Consider the following 20121-nt stretch of genomic DNA (forward strand, 5'->3'; position numbering starts at 1 on the left):
TTCTCTCTCTGACTTACTTCACTTAGTATGACAATCTCTAGGTCCGTCCATGTTGCTGCAAATGGCATTACTTCATTCTTTGTTATGGCTGAGTAATTTTTATCTGTTCATCTGTTATGGACATGATGGACACTCAGGTTGCTTCCACATTTTGTGTTGCAATTATTTTTGATCTATATCAATGTTAGCGGTGCAAAGGTTTTGGTCTCTGGACCCCTTTCCACTCTGAACAATTGTTGGGGACCCCGAAGAGCTTTGTGTCCAGTGGAGAGAGAGCTGGCGAGAGCTGGCTGTGAGATCTCCAGTAATTCTGGGAGCTGGTTGTTAAACATAGCCATTATTAAAATCAAATTTTATGTAAACCATATAAGTTATATAAAAGCACAGGCAATCAACACTCAGAACTTAGCACTTCCTAATTATTCACATCTTACTATATTATCCATGTTCTTGTCTAGATAGGGTTTGCGTCTGTTCCATCTGAGGACTGGAAATCCCAGGGGATGGAATGTCGCCCATTTCTTCCCAACTCCACGCTCAGTAATCTCACGGGCATAGCTTGCAGTTGGCTGCGGTGGGTGTGCTTCCACCACGGGCATCAGCAAACACCATCCTCAGGGCTTTCCTCCCCCGAGAGGTGGTTGGTCAGTCTCGCCCAGCACACCCCTGGTTATGATCACCTGACAGGTACCACAGTAGAACGTAAAAGTGATCATTAAAAAAAAGTTACGGATGAGGCCTTACTAAAAATAACAATCAACTAACAATCAACTAATTACACATTAAGAGAAATAACAGTTTATAACTGGTTTTTTCCAAACAAAAAATTCAGTGAGAAGAGAGACATTTTTTTACATTGTTGCAAATCTCTGTCGTGTTTGGGTAGAGAACACGGCATTCCATCTGTCCCAGCGCGTTGTGGTGAAGACTACGGGGAAATGTGCCGACTCAGGTAACGGTGCTCCGCCAAAGCTGAACCAATGAGGGCTTCTTGAAGGGAGCTGAGATGTGAGAGTTGCATCCCTAGCAACGCCATCAGGGGCTCTGTTACACTAACACCCACTGGTCTGGTTTTCGCTTGGACAGGATCTTCACCTGTGAGTGATTTTGGATTATCCTGTCTGGGTCATCTGGGAAATACTGGTGTGCTGAGTTCGGTGGATTTTCCAAATGTTGACACGTTTCCTTAGAGCATATGAACACCACCGCTCTCATGAGAAAAAGCCTTCACTGCTCGGAAGCTGTCAGACTCACAGTGGTGGATTCAAGTTCTTCCAAATGCCGACGTTCCCTTAAGCTGTGGCTTTGACCGTTGGAGACAGATCCGGTCATTTTATTTATTTTCTTTTGAAGTGGCGTGCTTACTTCACTTGTTTTTGAGGAAACTTCTGCCGGATGTCTGCACACCCATACGGCATAGCCAGTTTGCCAGCTGTTCTTTCGGGTAAAAAATGGTGTCTGTGGGCTGTGTCCGCGACCAGTTCGGGGGCGGCAGCTCTGTGTGTACTCGGGAGCCCTTCCCCGCGGTCTCGAACACGATACTAGAAAGATTCGAACCCAGAGGTGGGGTTTAATCAAATTTGTCACTCTTACTGCTCTGTCGAGGGCGGGCTCGGGGACACGGCGTTTTCTTTGTTCGATCCTGAGCACGCAGTGATGCAGGAGGTGATGCGGCTGTGATCCCTCCGCCTTGATCTGTGCAGAGTGTTACCCACTGTTGTGCAAACGTCAGCACGGGGAAGGAGAGTGGAATCATGAAAATAGTTCAGAACTCGTGGGCCCCCAAAGCTTTTGGGGACCCCTGGGGTTCCGTGGGCCACACCTCGGGAAGCAGTGCTCTGTGGTGTGGTCTTGGTCGTCTGCCCCCTTCTGATCTCTGCTTTCTTTGCTCGGCACTGTGCTCTCAAGACGCGTCTCTCTCCCACGAGACACTCTTTCTTCCTCCTTCTAGTGCTGTGTTGTTCCAAGTGTGTGTCCCCAACCCTGGGGCCTCCAGCTCCCCGACCTGACAGGGCCGCCCTGGATATCCGCCCCCCCCCAATCCCTTGGGGCCTGGAGCAGAGCGGCTGGGTCCCAGGCTGCACACATGTGCCCTGGCTGAGTGATCCCTGCTCTCACCCAGGACTTGCCCTCAACCAAAGCCCTTCCCTCCTGTCCCCGGGCAAGGGTCCTGCTCCACGAAGCCCCCGGACCCAGACGTGTGGCTGCGTCACCCAGTCACTCCCGCCCGGCCTCGCGGTCAGGGCTGCTGCCATGTGCGGCCTGGCGGGCCCTGGGTGACAGCCTCTGTGCTGAGCTCTGGCTGGCTTGACCCACTCGAGGGGGGAGGCCGGGCTTGTCGGGGTCCAGCCTCCATCCTCTGCGTCCTCATCTGCTAGGTCCAGGGTGTGGCACCTGGACCTCCTAGGGGAGGCTCTGGCAGCAGGTGGCTCCTGGTAGAGGGTCCAGCTCCAGACTCGCAGGCCACGGGGGAGCCCTGACCTGTTGCCCCGTCATCAGGGCTCCTCCACCTTGGACCCCACTCTCAGCCTGGAGGCTGTGCTGGGGTGGCAGGGATGCGGGAATAAGCAGGCTCTGTGTGGTAGGGGGCTTCGGGGGAGGCTTTGGGCAGTGAGGGTCCCACCTGGGGAGGAGACTCCGCAGGCAGCTTTGGGGGAGCGGGGAGGGGGATGGGCAAGGCTGGGGTGGGGGCCCTGGGCAGCAGACGGGCCAGCCTTTTGATTCCGTGCTGTGTCAGCCCTCGGGGGCCTCGGGCCAGGTGTCCAGCCCGGGGTGGACACCAGGGGGCCCCTGGGCAGAGGGTCTAGAGAGGCTGGATGTTAGAGGCCAGGCCCGGTGCAGCCTCACCCGCTGGGCTGGGGTTGGGGGGCTGGGATTCTTCTCATGCCAGCGCTGCCAGTGGAGGGTGTGGCAGCCCCACGTCCAGGGCGCTGACACAGAAGGCGGGAGGCAACAGGGAGAGGGTGGCCGGAGGGGGGCTCGCGGTGGCCCCGTGGCACTCTCACTGCGAGCCCGCTGCTCTGTGGAACATGGTGAGGGGGCACCGCAGGGTTGGGCTGGAAGCTGTAGCCAGTGTCCAGGCCGGGAGGCCGGGCCTGAGGGACACCTAGGCCCCCGCAGCGGGCGACGGCAGGGCGGGTGGGCGCTGTGGACTCACCAGGAACTGCTCGATGGCAGCCACTCCATCCCGGGGCCTCGAGGCTGGGCACTGGCCATTCTATGGAGGCGGGCCTGCCCGTCTGGCTGTGGGCGGCGCCCCCTGGGCGCTGGGCTCGGCTGGGCCACCCTCCGGCCTATCCGGGCCTGTGCCGAGGGCCCTGATTAAACGGTCGGCCTCTGAGGGGCAGGAGTCCCGTGAACCTTTCGGCCCTGTCCCCCGCCGACCCGGCCTGGCTCTGAGTGATGTCACCGTGGCTGCTCACCCGAGGGCAGTAGCCAGTTCCCGGGCCTGACACTGGCATCTGGGCCAGGGTCTGAGCAGAGGCTGGAGGCCTGAGAGGGGCGGTGCCCCTCCTTAGCCCGGGGGTCAGCCTGTGAGAGGAGGAGGGGCCGAGCTGGGGACGGCCGGGCAGCCCCTCTGGCCCTCAGCCCCTCCCCACGGGGGCCAGCGTGGCTGGAAGTGAGGAGTGCCGTCAGGGGCCCTGGCGTGGCTGGGGGTGGGGGGCGGGCGGCGCGGGGCTCACGGGCGCCGGTGCTGCCGGGGCCTCAGCTCGCCAACTGCTGCCCTCACGGCCCTCCGTGGCCTCGCCTCTGCTCCTGGTGGGCGCTGTGGCCTACTTAGGCCCGACTGTGCCAGCCCAGCCCGAGCCCCGCGCCCGGCCCCGCTCTGGCAGACATGTCCGGGCACAGCTCCTGGGCTCCCGCTGCCGCAGGAAGCGTGCGGCCTGCTTGGAAGCCTGGCAGTAGCTGGCTCAGCGGCCAGAGCTGGCGCCGGCCTCTTGGGCTGTGTAGCCAAGGGGCCGTGGAGGTCCAGCCACCTCGGGGGAGCCACCGCAGGTGAGCCCGGGAACCGGGCGGCGGCCAGGGGGCGCCCAGGAGGGGAGTGGGCCTGTGGAGGGCTGTGCGGGCCCAGCCGGGCTTGGGTGGGCAAGCGGGGATGCGTGGCATTGCCTCTGTGCCCGTGGGACGTGCAGGACCCCAGGGAACTCCTGGGGGAGCAGGGAGGGGGATGGGCAAGGCTGGGACGGGGCCCCGGCTGTCGGGCCCTGGTGGGTAGCCGGTTCCGGGTCTGCTGCTGGTCTTGGGGGGCTGGGCCAGGTGGAGGGCTTGGGGGCTGAAGCCTGCCAGGGTGGAGGAAGGGCAGACCGCCACGGCGCCCTCCTTCCCGGGTGGCTGGAGAAGGGCCACGAGGTAGGGCGGCTCTGAGGGGCCCTTGGGGAGGGGTGTTGCCCCCACCCCCGCGGTTTTTCCCACCTGGGCAGAGTGTGGCTCCGGGTGTCCCGACGTGCACCCGAGGGCCGGGCCGCAGAAGCTCCGTCCTGGGCACGTCAGACGTGCTCCAGAGCCCAGCGGCCAAGGCCCCCCATGCTGGGCCCAGGGAGGAGGCCCAGAGGAGGGAGTGGGCACAGAGGAAGTCTCTGGAAGGAGCTGGCCTGGGGGAGCGAGGAGGGCGTTGGTGGGGGAGGAGCTGGAAAGGTGCAGCAGGGGGTCCTGCGCAGAGGCCAGGGTGGGACTGAGCCTCTGTGGAGGCCACGTGGAGGCCGGATGGGGCCTGGGCCCACTGGGGGGTGGTGGGAGCCCAGCCAGGCAGCCCCGGGGCCGATGGCTGCCTGGGAGGCCAGCGTGGCCTCCACCCACTGCCCAGACCGAGTGGTGGCTGGAAGGGCCTGAGACTGCAGACCTGGGGGTGACAGTGCACTGGGACCTGAGGGCTGGAGAAAGGGCTGAGGGACCCACCTGAGCCTTGGGCTCCTCCTGTGGTCCGTGGGGCCCCAGGGTGGCCCAGGGCTGGCCAGTGCATCCAGCACCGTCACAGCAGAGGGGGGCTGCCGTTCTCTGCAAAGTGACTCCTGTGTTGCCTTTGAAATTTATCAAGCTATGGAACCAGTCCCGGCACAGAGAAACAGTCAACACTTCGGTGATGCAGCCATTGATAAGCTCCCCCGCCCTCTGGCTGCACCGGCTCCTCCCCCCAAGCCTCAGGGTCCCGGGTGGGGTCGCCCTCCTGCCAGACTCCCTGCCAGGCTGCCCGGCACCCCACCTTGAAGGGCTGCTTGTCGGGGGACGGGGTGGATAGTGGAGCTGGGCTGCAGTACAGCCTCCTCTTGCACTCCGGCCCAGCACTAACCTGGATGCTGGACAGGCCTCACTCACCAGCCCCGCTGCCCCTGCCTCTCTAGGAGTGATGAGCGGAGACCCAGCCTCCATCCCGGCAGGGGACGCTGGGGCCCTCGGGGCAGAGGGACCTCAGAGCAGCCTCTCCCTGCCTCCCTCGGATGGCCGGCCCCAGCTGGTAATGCAGGCCAGTCCCACCTCTCACCTGCCGCCCCAGTGCCGAGAGCCCTCGGTCCCTCCACGATGGTGCCCTCGCCCGAGGACCCAGGCCCCGATCTGGAGTGCAGACGGCCTTTCCTGAGAACGAACGTTCTGCCTGTGGGTGAGTGAGGCCGCCGGGTAGGCGGCAATGCCCTTCTGGGCTCAGTTCCCCAGCGGGCGTGACGTCCTGGTCCCACCTGGGGTACAGGGGGCCCCGCCTGCTCCTCCAGGATGGGGGCCCGCCATGGCCTGCCAGGAGTGGGAGTCTCCCGGCACAAGGGGAGAGGCACAAGCAGACTTATTGGGAAGGCAGCTTGGAGGCTGCCAGCTCCCCCTGCGGCTCCGCCCGGCCTGGTCAGACCCGTGCGAGCCCTGTGCTGGCTCGGGGCCTCAGCCGGTCTCCAGGCCTCGGTGTCCTGTGGCCTGGTGGCGGGGACACTTGTGGCCTCTGGAAACGGGCTGTGTGGGTTGGGGAGCCCGCTCTCTCTCTCTCTCTGTCAACTTTAAAAACCATGGGACTATAGTATCCAGACTGGAAAGCGCACAGACCTCAGGGGTGCAGCTGGGTGAGGTCACGCGCTCCACTCTCCAGACTGGGGAGGGGGACGTCCCACCTGCCCTGGGGCTGCGCCCCCGCCCCCAGCAACCCCTGGCTCACCGTGCTTCTCACGTCCAACACCCAACATTTGTTTGCTGCATCTCGACTCCCAACTTTTGGAATCACACAGGTGCACAGGTGGACCTGGCCAGGTGCGAGAGGCCCTGCCTGAGGGGAGGGTAGGTGCCTGGCGGTGCCCTGGTCCTCCCCGGGCAGCCCAGGCTCCACGTCCAGCCAGAGAGGCCATGCCCACACCGCGTGGCAGACTTCCATACCAGGCTGGGCCTGGGCCTGCGGGAGGTGGGGGGCTTATCCCCTCCCCGCCCAGGGCACCTGGCTACTCTCTGCCACGAGAGTCTAGCGTGTTGGGCTGAGTTGGAGTTGAGGCCGCCGCAGCGTGTGCCTACCCCGTACCAGCCCTGGGCCTGCCAGCCCTGACTCAGAAGCTGCAGGACGAGGGGGGAGCTCAGTGCACCTGGGAGAGGGGATGGGTTGAGCCGGGGGGCAGCCCAGCACATTGGTGGGCACAGACCTGTCTCTGGCATCTCGGCAGTGTTTCCTTCTCAGGTGTGTGGTTGGGCCGGGTGCCTGGGGATGGTCAGAAGGGGTCTGGGATCTCGCCCACCTGGAGTGGGAGACCCCGGGGGGTGCGAATTTCTGGCTGGTTTGCTGGGCCCTCTGCTGAGCGGCAGGTCCACCTCTGGCTGGGGGGCGGGGCAGGGCGGGCAGGGGGTTCCTTGTGGCACCTCCTTGGCGGACACAGCCGCTCGTGGGACCCTGACTCAGCTCTTCTGGGACGGTCCCGGGTGAGGGTCTGCATGGTGGCCAGCCAGCACCAGGCTTGTGGGCATGATGACAGGTCTGCACCTCGGTGGGGTGTGTGTGTGCGTGTGTGTGCGTGTGTGTGTGTGTGTGCGCGCGTGCTCACGCACAGGAGGCCTGCTCTTCCTGGGCGGCCGAGGCCCCAGGAATGCGCGGTGATGGCGAGAGCGTGTGCGCGCCTGTGGGCGTTCGTGCTCCCGCCCCCCCGAGCCGCAGGGACTTGCTCCGCCTACATTCCCCAAACGCACCGGGACAGGGCAGGTCTCTTCTGCCTGGGTGGGGGGGGCGGTGTCTGTTCAGAGGCGCTTAGTCCCCTGCCTGGGTTTGGGACCCTGCTTTTCAGCTCAGTCTGGAATGGACGCCAGAGGAAGGGGTAGTTGGAACAGGGGAGCGTTGGGGTGGGGAGGCTACTGGGCCGCTCCTCTGGGGAGCGGGACGGACGGAGCCTGTAGTTCTGGGCGTGCGGAGGGGCTATGATGTCGAGGAAAGGAGGCTCCACCCTCAAACTACCGACCCCTTCCCCTGCTGCCCCCCCTCCCCGAGCTCCCTGTCCCCCCCATGCCTGGCTTGCTGATGCTGACGTCAGGCTAGGTCCTCTGCTGGGTGCGGGGCTGAGGGCAGGGCTGGGGCTGCCTGATCTGGCTCTGGAGTCCTTCCAGAAGGCTCCTGAGGCAGCCCCTGTGAGCAAGGGCGGTGTCCCAGCCACGAGGGCAGGGGAGGCCCTTGGGCCGGTGTGTGCTGGAGGCCGCCTGGGGACAGTTGGTCTCCTTGTGGCCAGGAGGCTGCTCCTTGCGTTGGACTGAAGCATGTCCGGGCTCCTCTGCGCCGCAGTGCCTGCCCTCGCTGAAGCCAGCTCTGTCCCCAAGCGGCAGACCGGGCGGGGAGTGGGGGGGCCGCGGGTCAGAGCGGTGCCCAAGAGGCGTGGGCCCGGGGGCCGCTCTGGAGCCCTGGCTACAGGGGCTCTGGGGCCGGGTGCAGGTGGCACCAGTGACGTTACTTGGGGCCACTTGCGTCCACGGCGCCCACGATGGGGGCAAGCCCTGCTCCAGCCTAGGCAGTGAGTGTGGCTGGTGTTCCCGTGGCGCTGTGGCTCTCATCTCGGCCTTGGGCCCTTGGCCCAGAGCAGAGCGTGTGCACTCTGGAGAGAAGCCAGCTCCCGCTGGGCCTGGGTGGGTGGACAGTGTGGGGGCCGGGTGGACAGTGTGGGGGCCGGGTGCACGGCTGGGACAGCAGGACGGCCACACCCCCACTGTGCCGTCTTCTCACCCCGTTCTCCTGCGTCCCTGGTAACCGGGTTCATTTAGAGCTACTTAATCCCATTCAACAGGCCGAAGGATGGGAGAATGCAAATGAGCTGCCCTGAGGCTATGGATTTGGGGGTGACGTGGGAGGTGCCCGGGGCCTGGGTCTGGCCCCTCACCACACTGGGTCTTACAGCGCTGGGGCGCTGGACCGTGTGTCTGAGTCTGACTGAGTCCTTATTGGCCTGGGGCTGGAGCGGCTGGGCGGCTGTAGCCTCTGGGCCGTGAGGCTAGGGGAGGGGACTCGTGTAAGTCCACACGGCAGGAGTGCCAGCTCTGGGGCCTTCACAGTGTGTTCAGATCCGCTGCTTTCCCTGGGACTTCAGTCGGCTTTATGTTGGCCTTGCCTGTATTTCTTTCTTCCTGGCTGTGGAAGCAGGACTTGCTCCGAGGAGATGTTTTGAAAGTACAGAACACAGCACCTTCCTCGAGCCCTTGTGTGCGTGGGTTTCTAACTGCTCCAGGTTACCAGCTGCGTCTCTCTGTCCCGCCCCCACTCCCTCCACAAGCCCACAAGCCTGGCCCTGGGGGCTTAGACCTGCTCGGCCCCCCTCTAACCTTGGCGTCTTCTTCTGGAGCCTGTATTTTAATGGCCTCCTCACTGGTGGCCGCGGCCCTCGGGCACTGCCGAGCAGCCAGGAGCATCAGCAGCGCCGGCTGCCGTGAACCACGTGGCGGGGAAGTCGTGTGCTCGCGCCGTGCTCTGTGCCTCTGGCTGTGTCCTGGGAAGCGTGGCGGCCTTGGCATTTGATGTTCACCGAAGCTCTCTGAAGCTCCCACCTTCATCTTCCTGGGCAGCCTTGGTGTCTGGGGCACTCGAGCCGGCCGCCCCCGCTGCTCTTCCAGAATCAGCCCCACCTGCTGAGAGGTCAGAGGCCTTTCCGGAGGAGGCAGGACACGTGGACTCAGCTTCAGGGCAATCTGCGCCTGGGAAAAAGCGATCACGGCTTCCTGGACGACAGCAGCTTTGGGCTCCTTCATTCTCTGGACGCCCCTGGGGGCCTCTGGGCAGGGACGCGCTCCCCTTGCGCAGAGGGTCCTAATCCTCACGAATACAGAATGCCGTCTGGTTCGGAAAAGCAAAACCAAACCCTGCCTCTGAGTAGATAAAGCACAAGTTACTAAGTCCAAGTACTGTGAGCTCATCTGCTTCCCTCGGTGCTCTCTCATGGCCTATTAACTCTCAGTTTATGCACAGTTCTAACAGGCAGCCCAAAGGGTCAGCTGGCCAATTTGACTCTCCAGTCTTGGAGAGTGTGGTGAGGGTCTTTCTTCCAGGAAACACCCCACCCAAGCACGCAGAGAAGCGCTTGACTGCGGGGTTTCCTAGCCAAGGGGACGGGGGACAGACCTTTCTGGTCCTGTCCCCTCTCTGGGATCCAGCGGGCCCCTCTCCCTGGCGCCACGTGCACTGATGTTCCTTGTCATCATGAATCCTGGGCAGGTTGTGTGGATGAAGCCGCGAGTTGTTTTGTCCTCGGGCACCTACCCTGGGCCTGGGCGCACAGGGATGCCCGAGCCTCCGCACACGGGGTGGCGTGCGGGGTTCCCGCGTGCCCAGGGCCTGCTGCACAGGGGAGATTTCTTCTGAGAAGTGCGGGGCTTGCAGCTCCTAACTATCCGGCGTGCGTTAGAGCTGGGCCGGGCCCTGGGACAGAGACCTGGCTTCGATGGCAGACGGGCAGGAGGCCCCAGACCATCCTGCCCAGTCTGCAGGGGAGCAGGCAGCCCAGGGCAGCCTGGGGAGGGGTGACGGACCGCTGGGCTCCACACCAGGGTGCAGGGAAGGGGCTGCTGCAGCTAGAAGCAGGGGATGGAGCTGGGAGCTGGTCCTCAGGGTGGGTGGGGCCCGTGGACAGCGAAGCTGCAGCTGGGGGCCTGCGTGCTGCTTCCCGCAGGAGGAAACCTGGGCCTGGGCCAGGGGAGCAGGGGGCCCAATGCACTGGACCTGGGACTCCTCTGAGCTGACCAGTGCTGGGGGCTGGCCCTCCAACCGCCCTACCCAGCCAGCCTGGCCAGAGGAAGCCAGCTGGGCCAGCAGCGAGCTTAGCAGAAGCTGCTTTGGGTTTGTAAGGTGGGGGATGTTAGGGGTGGCGGGGCGGGGGGGCGCTCTGCAGGGGCTGGGGAAGGGGCCCAGGCCCCGACAGGGGTCCCTGGGTGGCAGAACCTCCTGGTGCATGGAGCCTGGGCAGGGCAGCGCTGGGAACAGCCGCTCACCGATGGGGCTTGTGTGGGAGGTGACCCTGCACTGGCGCTGCTGTGATTTGACAGGGGAGCCTGGGTTTCTGGAGTCTTTGGGGGTCAGACCCGCTGCTACAGGAGGCCTAGCCCGGGCCTGGTGGGGCCCAACCTTGGGGGCTCCTGCCGTGCCCGGCGTGGGGCACTGGGAGTCTCCTTCTTTGGCCTGGAGAAAGCGAGGGCCCCTCTCTGCCATCTCGCCTGGGGGCAGCAGCTCCCTGAGCTGAGCCACCAGGTCGCCTGCAGGCCCTGTCGCTGGGGAGAGCTGGGGGTGGGGTGGCCGTGCAGGGCTGGCTGGCTATTCCCAGTGCCCTGCTGCTCCACCCCCTATGGACTGGGGCCCGGGGGACGCAGGGCTGCCCAGGGCACGGTCTCTCCTGAGTCTTGCTGGATGAGGAAGGCTTGGGGCCAGGAAGGACACCCCTTGGGTGGGGAGTGGGCGAGGGGGGCACGAAGTCCTGCTCGGCCCCTCCCAGGGCTCTGCGCCAGGACTCACGCCGGAGCCCAGAGCCTCTGCCCTCCCTCTGGGCTGGGCAGCCCCGTGGACTGGGGCCAGGCAGCCCTCAGCGTGTGCCGGCACAGGGTGCTGGACCGAGCAGGCCCTGCATGAGGGGCTTCGGGTTCTGCTTTCTTTCAAGCCAGACACGAGGGGTGCGCTTGGGCAGCAGCCGGGCATCCCTTGGCCCAGCTCGGGCCCCCTCCTCTCTGAGCATGGTCGCCCGCCCCAGAGACTCGAGGTCCACCAGGGCCCACCCCGCTCGCGGTGCCCGGGCCCCGCTCCCGGCCGGGTGCACCTGGGACCTCCCGAGGCCAGCTGGACGGTTCTGCCTGAATCTCAAGCTCAGCAGCGTGAGGAGTGGCCGTCAGAGCTCCGCAGCTCTCCAGCCTGAGCGAGCACCTGCCCCCGGAGCCCAGGCCCGCTGCTCGGTGTCAGGTCCCCGCACTTCCCTCCACCTCCGCGGCCCTGCCCGTCTGAGCCACCGGGGCGTCCCGGCCCCGCTGAGGAAGGCCTGCAGCCAGACCGCCTGCTTCCCACAGCCGCCCATCTCCCCCTCTCCTCGCCCCGCCCCCCCAGCCATCTGTCCTAATGACCTTCTGGACCAACCCAAGAACCTCATCACTTTCGTCTCTAAGACCCTCTGTGATCCGGCCCCTGAATCCCTTTCCTGCCTCGCCGCCGCCCAGCCCTCTGCTCAGTCCCTCCCATCCGAGGACCCCTCCTGCTGTGCCAGGAAGCCGCCTAGTGTCAGCTGTGACAGTTTTCTTAAACTGGCGAGTTGGTCGAGGCCTCCAGGGTAGGGCTCTTGGGATGGGGGCCCACTGAATTCCTAGCCACCCGCCGGGCACCCTGGGGACTCACAGAGAGTGTTTGTCAGTGGTTGCAGGAATGAAAGAACAAAAAGGTGAATGAATGAATGAATGAATGAACGAACGAACGGAGCCGTCACCCAGCAGATGGGCTGGCTGCTGCGTGAGAGCCATCGTTGGTTTATAACAGTGGCGGGTGCAGTAGGCCAGGGGTTTGGGCGTGGGGTGAGAAGAGGGGGCAGAGCCCAGCATCCCCTGGGCCATCCCCTCCCTCTTGCTCCCTCCCACTCTCCAAGGCACGCTCCCCTCCCCCGTGCACATCCCTCCCCGTCACCCAGGTCCTTCCCTGCTCCCCCCAGGCCAGTGGCCCCCAGCTAGGGGAGAAGGTAGTGGTGGGCACTGAGTGTTGGGGTGGCCGCAGGGAGGATGGGCAGGCAGCTGTGCTTCTCCATCCTGTCCCGCCCCCGCCCAGGGCCAGGAGCCACCTCCAGCCACCCCCGGTCTGGGCAGGTCAAGGACTCTGCCCGCCTCCCCGCCCCCCCACCACAGCCCCAGGCGCCCCCTCCCTCGCCGTCTGGCCTCCACGTCCACGTTGGCCGTGAGCTGCCGACTCTCTTCTCCCCAGCTGGCCATGGCTCTCGCGCTGGGAACAGCCCTCCACACTCCCACCTGCCTGCCCTCCAGCCTCCCACCCTCCCCGTCCACAGGCACCTCCCCCGCAGGTCCCAGGAGTGAGGGCCGCCGGGGGGTTGCTCACATGGTCTACCTCTTGCACTCAGATGTGGCTGCGCTGCCTGACCCAGGGGTCCAGGCTGGCCTGGGAGAGCCGAGGATCTGGCCCTGTGGATGGCCGTGTTAGACATGGCCTTGACCAGGCCCCCTCAGTCCTGACCCAGCTCAGGGGCCCCATCCTTGTCCTGCCAGACCCAGATGGAAACGCCCACCCCTGCCAAAGAAAGAGGTCCTTTGGGGGCAGGATATCTGGTCTCAGGGGGCCTGGGGCAGGTACCTTCCTCTCTCTGCACCTCAGCTTCCCCCTCAGAGGAAAAGTGGGGTCAGGAATGAATGATTCCTAAGGGCTGGCAGTGCCCACAAAGACCTCTGGCCCATCATACATGCCCCCAGTCGGCACCACCTTGGTGCAGCAAAGTGCCCTGGGGGCTTGGGGCAGGTGGGCCAGCCCTCCTCCTGTGCCATGGAGATGCCTGGCGGCCACCAGGCTGACACTAGCCTGGCCAGGGCTGCCCCGGGCTCCGTGTGTAGAGGCAGCAGGAGGCGGGAGAGCTGGATCTGGTCCTGCAGGTTGTCCTGAGTTCTGGTTGAGGACTAGACGGCTTAAGGCCAGCTGCTGGTGAGAACTGAAACCCACTTCCTGAAGTCAGCGGGTGAGAATTGCACATTCGCCCGAGTAAGCTTATGGACCTGGCGAGCGTGCCCTCGTTCTGCCCACGGCACTCGCTGTGCCTCTGGCTGCCTCTCTGTGTGTGTCTCTGGGCCCTGTGTGCTCGCTGGTGACCTCCAGCTGCAGAAAGGTTTCTGAGCCGGGCTCTCGCTGGGGCCACCTGTTACACCCAGAGCCGGGCAACGCTGCCCACGGGGATGGTCTCTGGGTACACAGGGCAGCAGGTCAATCTGGCAAGCAGACATGCCTGAGGCTAGCTGCCAGGTTAGCTGGTGTGTTTGGGGATCATCTTGCTGGAGACAGACTCGAAACAAGGGCAAGGCCCCTGTGACATCTCAAGGGAAGTTCTGTGATGCAATCTCAGAGGGGGCGTGGCGTGTGGAATGAGGGAACCAGGGAAGGCTTCCTGGAGAAGGGGGCCTCACTCCAGGCCTTGGGAGCCAAGTGGGAGGGGCGGAGGCCAGTGGGTGGGGCCCCCTGGGTACCAGGCCGAGGGATCTGTGTCGAGGGACAGGAGAGCAGAGTCCCTGAGGGTTTCGAACCGGAGTAGCACTCTCAGGCCTGTGTAGGAGCAGCACGGGTAGGGTGCCTCAGAGGGAGGTCCAGAGGCCAGAGGGGGTGAAGGGGAGGCCTGGATAGCAGCCCGTCTGGGAGACACAGGTAAGGAAGGGTGGCCGGGGTGGCTCTCAGCGGGGGCGATGCTGGGCGGGGCGGGGGGCAGGCTCTCTGTCCTGGCTGCTGAAGCTGCCGGGAGGACCTGGTGGGCGCGGTAGGCACGTCCACACACCACACACCGCGCGCAGCCTCCTGTCTGGAGGCCCCGAGCCCCGCCTGCCCAGAGGTCCTGTGGCCTCCTTCCAAGCATTCTTGGAGTCTCTGGCGCAGAATGGAGATTTCTTTCGAGGTTTCTGATTTGCATTTCAGTTTTGGTTTCGTGCAGGAGCAAGCCCGGGGTCACTGTCTGGTCGATGCCCTTGGTTTCCGCGTCTCTGTCTCTGGATGCGAGTGTCTGTGTGTCTCTCTGTCCCTGGCTCTCGGGCTCTCAGCCGTGTCCCCTGGGCACAGAGGGCACATCCCTGTGGGCTGCTGGAATCTCCCTGTGCCCAGGACCGGCAACTCTGTCCCCGTGAGATGAGCCACCCCTCCCCACAACAGGGCCCCATGCTGCCTGAGAAAGGTGTGCAGGTGTGCAGGTAGGAGGTGCTGCCCACTCGGGTGCCCGGGAATTTTCCACACCTGCCCGCACCCAGCCCAGCTGTCACTCAGGAAAGCCTTGGAAGGCTGGGGATGGGCAGAGGGCAGAAGGAAGCCCCCAGCCCTGCTCGCCAGGCCCCTGCTGTGAGCACCCACTGGTGTGGATGTCGTGGGGCCTCCCGGCAGGAGTCCCGTCCTGGCCGGGCTTGGCTGCCGAGGACCTGCGGGGGCTCCTTCGCTCTTACCCTGCCTTCGCTCTTGCCCCACTGAGCCCCCTGCACGTTTCTGGGTGTCTCCATACTCCACCTTCTCAGCCATCTCGGGTCCTGGGCCCTGTCCAGGTGGAGCTGGGGAGGAGGGAGAGGAGTGGATGGCCCTGGCCCGGCCCGGGCATCAGGCCCTGCCCTGGGGGGTGGGCAGAGAAGCCGCTGGAGTTGGTATTCCAGGACAGGAAGCAGCCCGGAGCTGCTGTGTTGGTCCTGAAGGTGGAGGGATGCCCTAATTGCTGCCTCTGCAGCTCTGGGTGCATTGCTCTGACAGCCCCTCACGGAAATGTTGATGGGGTCTTTGCCTCCAGTTCACAGCCCGGTGGGAGCGCCTGATGCCTCCCTGAGCGGGGGCTGCCAGAGCCAGGTCAGCCTCAGCCCAGCGAAGCACCCCCAAACACACAGCTGGGCACAGTTTCCAGTGCAGGTGTGCAGGGCTGCGCCGGGAGCTGGAGCCCAGCCGTTGTCCAGCGTAGCTGGAAAGCAGGAAGCCTCGGGAGTTCAGCTGGTCCTGGCAGATGCCAAGATGCTGTCTCCCGTGCATCAGCTTTGGCCCTGAGAGGGATCTCTGCCCACCCTGGGGTCTGTGGCACAGGCAAGGAATCTGCCGTGTGGCTTGGGGAAAGTCAGGAACCTCTCTGGGCTGCAGCAATCTGGAAAGAACCTTAGAAACCAGCAGGTCTTATACCTGGGGAAACTGAGGCCCAGAGAGGGGAGGGGTTTAGCTGAGGCTACTCATGGGTCCGCGCGGAGCTGGGACACGAGCTTGCATCTTGTCTCCTGTTGTCAGGCCCAGCGGGTGGGATCTCGGCCTCTCTGGACACGGGTGCTTGGCCGGACCTGTTCTCCTGACCTGCCCCTCCTGCCCCTCCTCCACTGAAGCAGAAGGGGAAGAAAGGCAGGCTGTACGGGGCTCCCAGAAGCCTGGTCTGGCCGGGAGGTCCCACGAACGAGGGTCCCCAGGGTCCAGACCTCGGCTCTGTCGCTGCTTGGAGGACCCTCCAGGACCTGGAGCAGTGAGAGGGCGAGTGTGCTGGGGCTGGCGCTGCCGTCGGGCAGGGGGCCCGTGTGGGGAGACAAGGGGGTGGGCAGCTCTCACTACTGCTTCTGGTCTCCACGCTCTCTCCAGACTCGGGGGTCACATATTTCCGAGACAGCAGCGCAAAGCGTCCCTCCCCCAACCCAGGGTCGTCTGCCCCCTGGTGTGAGCTGAGCGGTGCCTGGTTCCCGAAGAGGAGCCGCTCCGGGGCTGGGCTGCCACCCCTCCCCCACCAGCTCCAGACACTGGTGCAGGTTTCTGCACGTGCCACCTTACATCTTGGGGGAGGGGTGGCCCAGGCCCCTCGCTTCAAGCACCAGGGTGGCGGTGGGTTGGGAGCGTGGGGGGCAGTGCCTGGCAAACACTCGTCTCAAGGAGCTGAGCCGCCCGCCGTGCAAGTGCCCAGCCTCTGGAGGGCGAAGCGGTTCTCGGCCCCGCCCCCTTCCCAGTCCAGCGGCCTGGCCAACCGGAGAGGGGATTGGAGGGGGAGGTGGGGGATGCAGGAAGGCTACGGGCGCATCTCTGCGGAGCAAGTACTTTGGCCGCGGGCGCGGGAGGGGGGGGGGGCGGCTGGCACCAGTGTGCGCCCGGGCTCCCGCACTCTGCGCCTGGGCTCCGCGTCCCACGCCCGCGGCTCTGCGCCGGCCGCGAGCCCGCGCCCCCGTCCCCCTCCCCGCGCGGGGCGGGCAGGGGGTGTGGTGCGGGCGGCACGAGTGACAGCGCTCTCCGCGCGCGGCGCCTCCACGGGGCGCAGTGTCAGCGCGCCGAGCCCGCTGCGCGCACAGCCCGCCGCGGGCTTCCGATCCGGCGGGGCGATGCCGCCCGAGCCCGAGCCCCGGCCCCAGCCCGGGCCCTGGGCCGGCCGCTGACGGCGCCCCTACCCCGGCCGACCCCGCTCCCGCCCCCGCCGCCGCCGCCGCCGCCGCAGCCGCCACCACCACCGCCGCGGAGACAATGGACGCGGGAGCCGCCCCGCGGAAGCACAGTAGGTGCCGCGCCGCTCCTGTTGCTGCGCCTGGGGCTCGTTGGACGCGCGGGGGCGCCGCTGCCCTGGGCGGCGGGCCCGGCCGGCGCGGGGAGGGGGCGCGCGCTGCTACCCTCGTGCCGGCCGCCACGGCCGCCTGGTCGGCCGAGATGCTTCTGAGGTCCAGACCCCGGAGGGGGGGCCCCCCGATGTTGGAGGGGTCTGGCCGGGGTGTGGGTGTCGGATGGCGCGGGGCAGGTGAGGGGTCCGGGCTCTTTCGGAGGCCTCCCGGGCGGGCTGAGGGATCTGGGGGACGCCCCCTGCGAACTTTCCTGCCCTGGTTGAGGATGGATGTCTCACCGGGGCCCCTGAGGAGACTGAGCCCTGCTGAGCCCAGGCCAGGGCACCCCGCCCCCTCACTGGTTGTAGGTGGAGCACTGCCATTTGGGTCTGCGGCGAGGGGCTGGGGGGACACTGCGCAGAGAGAGGCCTGGCACATCTCCCTGGGCGGCAGGTGCCGCTCCTGGCCTTGGGCCAGCCTCTCCCAGCACTGGCAGGCAGGCGTGCGTGCGGGTGCGCGGGCACTGCCGGTTCAGGCGGGACCCAGCCAGGCTCCGGGGCAGCTCTGCCCAGGTTGTCAGCAGGTGCTGGTGGGGTGGGGGAAGCAGGCCCTCCTGGGGCTCTGTGCCTGCGAGCGGAGCTGTGGGGCAGGCGTCCTTAGGGGACGTGGACACTTCCGGAACTGGCAGAGGGAAGATGCCAGGGAAGCAGGAGACCTCCCCAGCCCCCATCCTGCCCGGCCACCGTTGAGGTGGACAGAGTGAGCACGGATGCCCTGCTGAGGCTGGCCTTTCCCCCTGGCCTTCTCCACCCCTCACCCATGCAAATGTGCCAGGCTGTGTCTTCTCTGTCCCTCTGTGCCTGACCTCTGAGAGGGGACACTCGGCTCCCCGGCACCTGGTGCCCAAACGCTTCTGTCATGGGGACCCCGTCTGTGCTCTGCCAGGGTCCTCTGAGCCACAGCTCAGTCAAAGAGCGGCAGCCCCAGAGGGCAGTGCTGGCAGGTCAGAGGTCGTCATCTCCTCTCCTGGGTGGTGGGGGCAGGAGCCAGCCTGCCTGTCTCCCCCAGGACCCTGGGATAATGGGAGAAATTGGCTCTAAAGACCCCCAGCAGCCCCCCGACCCTGTCATGTTTCCTCTGTACTTAACCCATAGCCACATCCTCTGTGTGACCCTGTGGGGAGGGTCTGGGGGTTCCAGAAAGGGTGGGGAGGCAGGAGGAGCATGTGCCGTTGGCCGTGTCTGAAGGGTCCCCACGGCCCCCTTTCCAGAGGCCCGACTGCTCGGTGGCCCCGCCTGGCCTGCACCTGACCAGAGGCTGCGCCCTGTGCCCGGGGTGTGAGAGGGCTGACCCTTTGTCAGGCCAGGCAGTGTGTGCCGCGCCTGGGGCTTCCCAGAATGGGCGGGGGGGGGTTCTGGTGGCCTTGATGTCTTGGACGTGGTACACCCAGGGTGCGCAGTGAGCCCGAGGCTGGGCCGGGGTGTCCAGGGGTCACGCCTGACACCCAGCCACGAATGCTGCTTTTGAGGGGCATCTGGGGGCACTGGATGTCCAGCAGGCTGGCAGCGACCCCTCCTGTGGGTGACCAGCCAGGGACCCCCTCAGCCGGTGCTTGGACCAGGTCTGTGGGGTCCCATAGGTGCCAGAGGGAATTGTGGGTGGAGAGACCCCTGCAGACCCTCTTGGGGGTTCCCCGAGGCCCTCACCCTGTGTAGCTGAGAGCTCAGCTTACATAATCCCCCCGCCTGGCACACGGGCTGCCGTAAGCAGCGGCAGCCAGGTTTGACGATACGAGTCGTAATTGGATTTTAATGTTTAATGTCTGCAGTAGATGGAGAGATATGGGCCAATTTGTATAGACTCTGTTACCCTGCGCCTAATAGGCCTACTTCGTTAGCTGCTAACTATCGTGCCTGCCCCGCTCCCCGCTCCCCGCTCCCCGGAAGGGAGTCTGCTTTGGAGACCCACGGGTTGCCTGCCACCTGCTCCACTGCTGTCACTGCTGGGCCAGCCGTCCCCTCCCCTGTCCCGCACCCATGTCCACTGTAGCCCCCAGGCCCTGTGTGCTGGGGTCACTGGGAAGGGACAGCCGTCAGGGGCCACTGAAAATGCAGCTTCCTTGTGGACTAGCTGGGGGCTTTTGACCCCAAGGGCCACACGGCACAGATGGGTCTTCTGGGGTTCTGCCTGCCACTCCCAACAGCCAGGCCGGTCCCTGGGAGCCAGGGGTGGGGGCAGGAGTCAGGACTCTGCAGTCTGGTCTCCCGGGTGCTAGGGGTGGAAGTGCCCCGAGGTGCCCCCGGGACCTCCAGACAGAGCCAGGCCCCAGGCCCCAGGCAGAAGCAGGACCTACCTGCCCGGCCCCACGGCCCAGCATAGCCTGAGGGGTCCCAGGAGGCTGGACGGCCTTCTCCCCTGCACTGCCCGCCCCCCGGATTATTCTTAGGTCTGTTGTGTAACAGGCCCGCATCCACGGCTTGGGTAGGAAGGGCTCCTGGGAGACGTCTCCAGCGCAGCCGCCCGCCCGCCGAGCAGAGCTTTTGTCCCTTCTGCTGTGGGGCACAAAGGGACAGGAGGCTGCCTGGCCGCCCAGCCCAGCCCAGGTGTGGAGAGGGGCCCAGGGCTGGTGGGCGCTCGCTCCCTGGGGCTGATCTAGCTTGGGTCTCCTCCAGCCTCCGGCCCCTGCAGCCGTCTGTGTGTCTGTGTGTGTGTGTCCCTCTGGGGCAGAGTGGCCTGGGGGGGCCCCACCCCGCTCCTGTTCTGCCCCGCCACCCCGGCTCTTCTTCCTGCCTCCTTCCCCACTCTCTGCTCCCAGCAGCCTCTGGGGCGTTGATCTCAGGGTCTCCACCCCCATGGATTGGAGCAGACGCTTCCCACCTGTTTTCACAGCTGCTGCTCCACTCAGACGGGGTGGGCTGGGGGCTCCAGGAGGCTCAGGCTCAATGGCAAGCAAGCTGGGCCCGGGGAGGCCCAGGGTCGGGCCGTCCACTCACAGCCCAGAACGCGTGTGTGGGAAGGCTCCGAAATGTTCCCCTCGCCTGCATCCCGTGGGGTCAGCAGCCACGTCATCGCCTCCTTCCCCGTGGGGCCCTCGGAGACGCGCAGACCCCGGCTCTCGTGCACACACACTCACTCCCAGGACCCCCGGGGACGAGGGTGAGTGGCCGGCGCGTTGGGGCTCCCACTTTCCACCTGTATGCAGAGGGGGCCCCGTCCCACTGGCTAATGGGACCCAGCAGCTGGGTTGGTGTGGGGAGCAGGGAGAGACATGGGCCGGCACTGCAGGTGTGATGCAGCGATCCGGGGGCGGGGGCTTTACCTGGGGCTTCACTTATGACTGAACCCCCGACCCCAGGAGCCGGGAGGGCAGGGTGCAGTCTCTGAAATATCCCTGCCCCGTCCCGCAGGGAGCCTTTGACCTGAGCGAGGAGCCCGGTTCCCCGCCTCGCCTCC

General features: G+C 65.4%; 1 protein-coding gene across 1 annotated transcript in view; it reads left to right on the forward strand.

The window, feature by feature from the left end:
* Positions 1 to 5407: 5407 nt before the first annotated feature.
* Positions 5408 to 20121, forward strand: part of PLCH2 (phospholipase C eta 2) — a 65688-nt gene continuing 50974 nt past the window's right edge. The window contains 1 exon segment of the mRNA XM_079941005.1: positions 5408 to 5596. Coding sequence (XP_079797131.1) covers positions 5518 to 5596 — 79 coding nt within the window. The 5' untranslated portion in view covers positions 5408 to 5517.

This window comes from Stenella coeruleoalba (genome assembly GCF_951394435.1).
Source record: "Stenella coeruleoalba genome assembly, chromosome: 1".
Lineage (NCBI taxonomy): Eukaryota > Metazoa > Chordata > Mammalia > Artiodactyla > Delphinidae > Stenella > Stenella coeruleoalba.